Source organism: Fragaria vesca, linkage group LG2 (assembly GCF_000184155.1).
Source record: "Fragaria vesca subsp. vesca linkage group LG2, FraVesHawaii_1.0, whole genome shotgun sequence".
NCBI lineage: Eukaryota > Viridiplantae > Streptophyta > Magnoliopsida > Rosales > Rosaceae > Fragaria > Fragaria vesca.
Window position 1 is genome coordinate 12,290,217 of NC_020492.1, and position 8,182 is coordinate 12,298,398.

Sequence of the window (8,182 nt, forward strand, 5' to 3'; positions counted from 1 at the left end):
TCCATTAAAAAACAGATATAATGGTGTGAGATTATCCTTAAAAATGAACAAAAAAAACGATCCCTCATTAGAAGGGCCCTGTATACATATATATACATATAGAATCCAAATCTAGAGAAGACCTAAGTGGAATTCCCTCAAGTGCCAATAATTTACTTGTCAGCTAACTGGACATGAGAACATGTACTTGCAAAAGATGGAATCTAAGTGGAATTCCCTCAGGTGCCAATAACTTATGTAACAGTGGTTGTATTTTGATTGATATTAATAGCCAATGGTGTATTATAATTTTTAGATGTCTCTAATTTTTGTATGCAGCCAACACATGACTCACCACACATTCTAATACTGATGGGAAAATGAACATTATTCTAGAGGAAAAGATTTGTGAAGGGAAAATGTTTGAAGAGGGAAAAAATGAAGAGACAATTTTGCCCATGGACAAAGTATAACTTAACGATATCAATAATGGATGGAACTAATGTTGAGTTGAATCTAAGTGTTGAGATACCATTATTATAATTTTCAAGATTGAAATATCAAAACGATGAATGGGCTTAATTCAGGCACCATTTGAAAAATTTCCCGTTTACGAGTTTCAAATCAAACCTCGTAAAAATTAGTCCAAAAAATTTCCAAAAACAAATTGCCAGTTTACTATCACACTCAGCAATGACGTGTAATATAAAGTCAGCAAATCGGTATTTAAATAGTAAGCAGTGATCGCAATCCAGGGTGTCCACGATAAACACCAGCCGTCTTTACCACCCAAAACATCGCTCTGCTGACATCAGCGAACCATCAGACGGCCTATAAAAACTCAAAGTGAAACACTGACACTGACCAAACAAGAGAAAAGAAGGAAGAAAATGTTGCAGCTCTCAATTCCAAGAGGTAAGTAAAACCTAGAACCATTTTCTGATCATATATCTTTGTGATTTGCACTGCGTAATGTATAAAGGTCTGTGTAATTCGCAGTGAGAAATCTCAATGCTTTTCGAGCGACGATCTCCGCTGTCCGGAGCTCTCATTTCTCCACGGCGGCTCCGGTAATAATCGATCAAGTCTTAGGGTTCGAGTTTTGCTTGAGTTGAGCGATTCTGAGTAGCTATTTTGGTGTTTTGTTCATATAGAATGATTTGGATGGTGTTTGTGCTTTTGTTTATGTTTGAAATATCAGAGAGTTCCCAATCTGATTGGAGGTGCTTTTGTTAATTCACAATCGACTGCGTCTATCGATGTTATAAACCCTGTAAGTTTTTTATATATGCTTCAATTTGTATTTTTTTTTTCATTGCTTTTGCTTGCAGAACTTATGAGTGTGATTCTGTTTTTTAACTAATAATTGGTTTATAGGCGACGCAAGAAGTTGTTTCCAAAGTTCCCTTGACCAAAAATGAGGAGTTCAAAGCCGCGGTGTCTTCAGCAAAGAAGGCGTTTCAAACATGGCGTAGCACACCTGTTACGACGCGTCAAAGGGTCATGCTTAAGCTGCAGGAGCTTATTCGGAGAGACATTGTGAGTATTTAATTTCCAGGATGAGTTAATCCTTTTTAGTTGAGTAATATTAATCGCTGTATTCTCTTTTCAGGATAAGTTGGCCTTGAATATTACTACAGAACAAGGGAAGACATTAAAGGATGCACATGGTGATGTGTTTCGTGGGCTAGGTTAGTGTATGTGCTTTCCTGTTGATATACTACCATGTGCTTTTTAATACTGGAGTTTGGTGGTGTTGATGAAGCTCTGTTACTTTGTGTTTTTCTTGTTCAGAGGTGGTAGAACATGCTTGTGGTACAGCAACTCTGCAAATGGGGGAATACGTTTCTAATGTATCAAATGGAATTGACACGTTTAGCATTAGAGAACCACTTGGTGTTTGTGCTGGGATTTGTCCGTTCAACTTTCCGGCAATGATTCCATTATGGGTGAGCGTACGATCTCCTTTTTCTCTTGTTCATAATTTACACAACTAGGTTTGTATATATCTCACCTAAATGCTTAGGCAAGATGCTGTCATGATGCATTTGATTCAACACTGCAGCTTCTGTTATTATAGTGTTTTTCTGGTGTTTTTCCTCCCTTCAGATTTACATTTTTTTTTTCACACAAGCACACTAAAGCCACTACCATGTTAATTTTCTCTCCCGGATCTTTGAAATAGTTCTCCATAGAAAGAAAAAAAAAATATCTACCATTCTAATTGTTTGCCTCATGATCTCACTGCAGATGTTCCCAATTGCAGTTGCCTGTGGGAATACTTTTATCCTAAAGCCATCAGAAAAAGATCCAGGTGATTGTGACTTAATTATAATTTGGCGTATCTAATCCTGGATCATTACCTCCCTCTCCATTCTGACTATGAAATCATTAAGAAAATTAAAACTTGACGAAGATACAGTATGCTTCCTATTGTTAGTCTATGAATTATTATAGGCGATAACAAAGTAGGTTCTTTTCTGTTTCAACTTGATGTTATTTGTGAAACAAGAAACTTTTTCTTAGGGAACTTGAAGGTTGATATTATCATAGGATTAGTTTTCTTGTACTCTGTTTTATATTTGAAGTCATATAAGAAGCGTATATCTACTTTTGAAATCATCTTTCATGTTATATTGTATTTACATAATTTTCTTTTGAATTTTTCTTACTGATGAGGGGCAGTACTTTCTTTGCCGCAGGTGCTTCTGTACTGCTAGCAGAGTTGGCAATGGAGGCTGGTTTGCCTGATGGTGTCTTGAATATTGTTCATGGAACAAATGTATGAGTGCACTCAAGCTACTTTTACTTACTCGAACTGTCCTTATCTTATTTTTTTAAGAAGTATGGTCAACTGCTTTTTAGTTTTTTATTTTTTTTTATTTTTTTATTTTTTTATTCTTTTAAATTCGTATTTTCTATTTCTTTAAGTACATTTGAGAATCTATCTTGTGTGAGTTCTTCTATGACTTTATTATCTTTTTGGGTCTTATGTCTATTGGATATTGGTGAGAACAAAAGTAAGGGGGTACACTAAAAGAAGTTAAATTTCCTTAGACTTGGTCTGGTAACTTTTACTTTTTTTTTTTTTTTTTTTTTTTTTTGTTGTCTGAAGATTTTATCAGCATTAACCCAAAATGGGATGCTAATGGCAGCTTTGAATTCCTTTAATATGGTCAAAAGCTTTTCCACTTCTCAAATTAAAAAATCAATGCATGTTATCCTTGGGCAAAATAATCTAGTTTGATTGCATGAAGGGTTTGAGTGAGAATGTTCTTCTAGGTACTGAAACGGTGAGCGGGCAAAGGTTTTCTTGGGTTTGATTCATGTAATTTAGAGAAGAACATATTTTCTCCTTGACACAAACAGGTTTGGCTAACCACAAATTGTGTGGTGCAATTGTTTTTTTTTTTTTTTTGTAATATAAGATTGTTGGATATAACTGTAAATATCTCAATATTTGGATTTGCCATACTTTGTACAGTTGTGTTAAAATTTGAAATGATTGTCCAGAGGCAAATTTCTGGGTACTTTGATGCCATAAGTTCGCTATCTATGAGATCTTGGTTTTCCTGAATGCATAGTATTTTTGTGGCAGGATATTGTTAATGCAATATGTGATGATGATGATATCAGAGCTGTTTCATTTGTTGGTTCTAATACAGTAAGTTTCCTCACTGTGATTGCATCCCTGCTCCAGTTCCTGTGTTGTATTTATGTATGATTAATCCTATAGTTGATGATTATTTGCACTTTGATGATTCAATGAGTCCTGGCAGTTGTCTTCCTCGTTGGTTTAGGGTTTAGTCTGCAATTGAATTGATAGCCTGCATATGAAGTTAACGAGGATTAGTATAGATTCATTGTTTGTCTGTTGTTTTCATTCAAGCAAGAGATGCATATAAGTGTAATTTTAAGAATGAGAGCTAGTTTGAGTTTCGATTTCAATTTGAATCGTCACTTTGAGGATATTTCTTGAGTTGAAGTATGAGCTCTATCTGTGGGATTAAAATTCCCGTTTTACCTTTCTTTTCAATATTCTTTGAGATGCGTGATGATGCTAATACTATATTTAAATAGAACAGCTGCTTTAACCATTTATAGATAGCCCCGTTTTGAAATTAAAGTGTGGGGCTCTTTATTTGGCACACTTTCAGGTCACTTTTCTACATCTCTACCGTTCAGTGTCTAGAACGTAATGTGTAGATCATTCCTGTAGAGTTTCATCCAATTCGGAGATCATTTGGGTACCCAATTAGATTAAATGAATCAACAAAACAAAATTTGTCCAAACATAACCGTTCGTGTAAATCACAATTACGGAACCCCAAATGATCTTCAAATTGGAAGAAACTTTGCAGAAATGATCTACACATTATGTTCTAGACACTCAACAGCGAAGATGTGAAAAGTGACCTGAAAGTGTGCCAAATAAGGAGCCCCACACTTCAATTTCAACACAGGCCTCCGCTCTGGATAGCAACTGTGTCTGTGTGTGTGTGTGTGTGTGTGTGTGTGTGTGTGTGTGTGTGTATACTGTCATGCTACATTAGTTTTCCTAGCTGTACTCTTACACAACATTTTTTACATCAAAAGGCCGGTATGCACATTTATTCAAGAGCATCAGCTAAAGGGAAACGTGTTCAGGTTAGTCAGCTTCATATTTAACTGCTTCTCTTAAGAGAGAACTAGTGGCTTTCATACTCTTGCAACTGTTGAAGATGAACTGATATAGTTACAATGATAAACTACTTTCAGTCCAATATGGGGGCTAAAAATCATGCAATTGTCATGCCTGATGCCAGTCCCGATGCTACTTTGAATGCTCTAGTTGCCGCTGGTTTTGGTGCTGCAGGACAGAGGTGCATGGCACTCAGCACAGTTGTTTTCGTTGGAGAGTCAAAGTCATGGTATGGCGCCTCTTTTTGTTGTTTAGTTGTTTTGTAATAGTTTTTTATTTTTTTACTCTTTTCCATTTGTTTGATTTTCTGTGTGTGTGTGTGACTACTGAAAGGTTTCTATTGGCTGTTAAAGTGCTAGGTATATGCATTTGAAAATAATGACACGAAAAGATTGTAAACCATTTACTATTGCTGCCAAAAAAATGTAGTTCTTGTGAAGACTAAACAAAATGTGGATACATTATTCTGTTTTCTGAAGACCTAATTGAAATGTTGTCATATACTCTTCATGTTACTTTTTGCCAAAAAGATACTTGTTCTACTCTTCTTTTAGATTCAAGTTGATAAGGATTTCATGCTCCTCCTCAATCTTTAGGTAATCTATAACCACTAGCTTCTTTAACTTGTAAAGTAAAACCACCACCCTGGGCCAATCTTCCTGAACATTTCGAGTTCCAATTCTTTCCATTTTTGTAAAACATAGGTCTGTGAAAGGATATTTACGAACCATTTTCACATTAATGTGAAATATACCTTTATATTTCTGGAAAAACCAGTCAAACCACATGTTTAAGGAGACTGATAATATTTAAATACATTTATTTGCTTTGTAATTAGAGGAAAATGAATTTCTACCTACTTTACTGTGTTTATCTGTATATTTATAGGTATCCTTACGGTTTTCTCCCCCTCAAACATATGTGTCTATGGCATTTCTTACAAAAAGAAAATGAATAACTGGTTAGATTTTAAGCTATTTCTCTTTTCCAGGGTGGATAAACTTGTGGAGGGTGGCAAATCCTTAAAAGTAACTGCGGGGACTGAACCTGATGCTGACCTTGGTCCTGTGATTAGCAAGCAAGTACGTACATGAAAGTTCCTTCTTTTTTTTCCTTCTTCCTGAAGACCAATTTTATGATAATATTATGTTTTTTTATTTTCCAAGAGACACAATAGTGATATTTGAAAACCCTTTCTATAAAGTATCAATTTGATACAAAATCATGCCCAAAATAGAACATGTTAAAGCGGCGATATCAGCTCATTAACGACATCAGGGTGGTCGTTTTCGAGGTTTTTACTAATGAAATGCTACACAATTCACTCGCAGGCAAAGGACCGGATATGCAATTTAATCCAATCTGGTGTTGATAGTGGTGCCAGGCTATTACTTGACGGGAGAAATATAGTGGTACTTTCTTGTAGATATAATACCTTCATTTTGATCACTATTCGCTTATGTTCTATAATGTAATATGCCACTGACTCGGTTTTCAGAGAGATTGATTTGCTTACTGATTCTTCTTTATGCTTGACAAGCAGGTCCCGGGTTATGAGCATGGAAATTTTATTGGCCCTACGATCTTAACAAATGTTACGGCTGACATGGAGTGCTATAAGGTCTTCTTCTTTTTTTGGGGTTTATTATTTTCCTTAAATTTTCCATTATATTTTCTTGGTGCATGAATCATAATTTATAGAGAGCATTGATAGGTCAGGAATGAAAATATAATCAAGATTTCAGTTTATGAAGCCACTGATATGCACAAATCTAATATCTGGCTAGAATATAATATGAAATAAGAAAAGTAATTATTAAAATTCTTCTTCTGGTGGGCATTCTTCCAATCTTCCCTTGTAATTCTATGGCCCACATAAGAGGATTGTTATAGGGATTGAAGTTGGATTGTTTCTGGTGCACTGTAAATTGGATTGGTTTATATTAAACTTCATTACAAATTGAGTTTGTATTGAAATTGGTATTATATTAAGTTTCATTACAAAATGAGTTCTTATGTGATTGAAATTGGTGCCCCTCCATGAGTATTTTCCAATGGACATGTGCATGGAGGGGAGTGCGGTTTGTAGAAAAGGGGATGCAAATTTTATCCCTGTTACATATCAAATATCAAGTGCCATCGTTTCTGTTGGTGAAGTATCCTTCAAGTCTTGAACATTGATATTTCCACAATTATGAACTTTGATATCATTTTTCTTCAGTGGTTAGGAGAGTTCATCCTCTCAACTAACTCCACCTATGTTAGTACCTGGTGGCCAATTGTTTTGATTTGATGATGATGAAATAACTTGAAATTCAAATTTCGAACTTATTATCTTCTACCTTTTGTGCAGGAAGAGATATTTGGTCCAGTTCTTCTTTGTTTGGAGGTATTTAGATGACTTCATCACTGTTTCTCAGCGAGCCACTTTTCTTTTTCTGGCATGGACATGGCTAACCTAAATTTTCTTCTTAATGCCAGGCTAACAGTCTAGAAGAGGCAATAAGCTTTGTTAACAGTAACAGGTAGTCATTATTGCTTCCCTTATTCCCTTAATTAGAACATTTTCCTGAATTAATGTGTGCGGTTCATTATTAATGTTTTTTTTTTTTTTGTGCGGAACAGATATGGCAATGGTGCTTCTATATTTACTTCATCTGGGGTAGCTGCACGAAAGTTTCAGACAGAAATTGAGGCTGGGCAGGTTATTACATTTTTTTAGCATCCTACGTAGCTGAATTTGCAAGAAAATAATTGGACTGATAGAAAGTTCAACAAAACAACTGTATCACAAATGTTACTTGGCTCTGCTGGGCAGTATTTACAGTTATCCTTCTAGCTGTATTGCTGATGAATTGTGATGGTCAACATAATAAGAACAACTTAGCAAGATAAGTTTAAATATGTATATATATATATAGAGGCCCGCTATGAAGCGGACGTCCGCACCGAAGAAAAAGTGCGGACATCCCTCCGTTCTCCTCCATCCGGCGCCGATGACGGCGCTCCTCCACCCGAGCGGACTCCAGCTGCATCTCCGATCACTTTCTCTTGCCGGTGAGATCGATTTGAAGGTGTGGGCAGCAACCTCCACCCAAAACTTCAGACAAGGTCGATCTCGCTGGCAAACTGGAATTCAGCGGACTCGCCGGGAAGAGAAAGTGATCGGGGACGCCTCTGGTGTCCGCTCAGGTGGAGGCACGCCGTCGTCGGCCCCGGATGGAGGAGAACGGAGGGATGTCCACACTTTTTCTTCGGTGCGGACGTCCGCTTCATATCGTTTTCGTATATATATATATATATACATACATACATACAGGGCCCTTCCAACGAGGGATCCTTATTTTAAGCCATTTATAGGGATAAGGCATTACACCAACTTTCCGATTATAATTTTACATCTCCACCGTTCATATCTTAGGTCTATATGAGTAGATCACCTCTACAAAATTTCCTATGATTTGGTGATCGTTAAGGCTTTCAAAAGTTCGATTTAGTTTTAATGACCTTCAACGGTTTTAG

At 36.3% G+C, this 8,182-nt stretch overlaps 1 protein-coding gene across 1 annotated transcript in view; it reads left to right on the forward strand.

Annotated features, from left to right (window-relative positions):
* The first annotated feature begins 846 nt into the window (after nt 1–846).
* The window catches only part of LOC101293266 (methylmalonate-semialdehyde dehydrogenase [acylating], mitochondrial-like), a 15,175-nt gene continuing 7,839 nt past the window's right edge, over nt 847–8,182 (forward strand). The window contains exons 1-17 of the mRNA XM_004292421.1: nt 847–894; nt 979–1,049; nt 1,181–1,252; nt 1,357–1,518; nt 1,592–1,670; nt 1,774–1,928; nt 2,230–2,293; nt 2,682–2,761; nt 3,578–3,643; nt 4,576–4,626; nt 4,738–4,889; nt 5,652–5,742; nt 5,992–6,072; nt 6,204–6,281; nt 7,014–7,049; nt 7,142–7,185; nt 7,286–7,364. Of these exons, the coding sequence (XP_004292469.1) occupies nt 870–894; nt 979–1,049; nt 1,181–1,252; nt 1,357–1,518; nt 1,592–1,670; nt 1,774–1,928; nt 2,230–2,293; nt 2,682–2,761; nt 3,578–3,643; nt 4,576–4,626; nt 4,738–4,889; nt 5,652–5,742; nt 5,992–6,072; nt 6,204–6,281; nt 7,014–7,049; nt 7,142–7,185; nt 7,286–7,364 (1,386 nt within the window). The 5' untranslated portion in view covers nt 847–869. The remainder of the gene's footprint in view (nt 895–978; nt 1,050–1,180; nt 1,253–1,356; nt 1,519–1,591; nt 1,671–1,773; nt 1,929–2,229; nt 2,294–2,681; nt 2,762–3,577; nt 3,644–4,575; nt 4,627–4,737; nt 4,890–5,651; nt 5,743–5,991; nt 6,073–6,203; nt 6,282–7,013; nt 7,050–7,141; nt 7,186–7,285; nt 7,365–8,182) is intronic.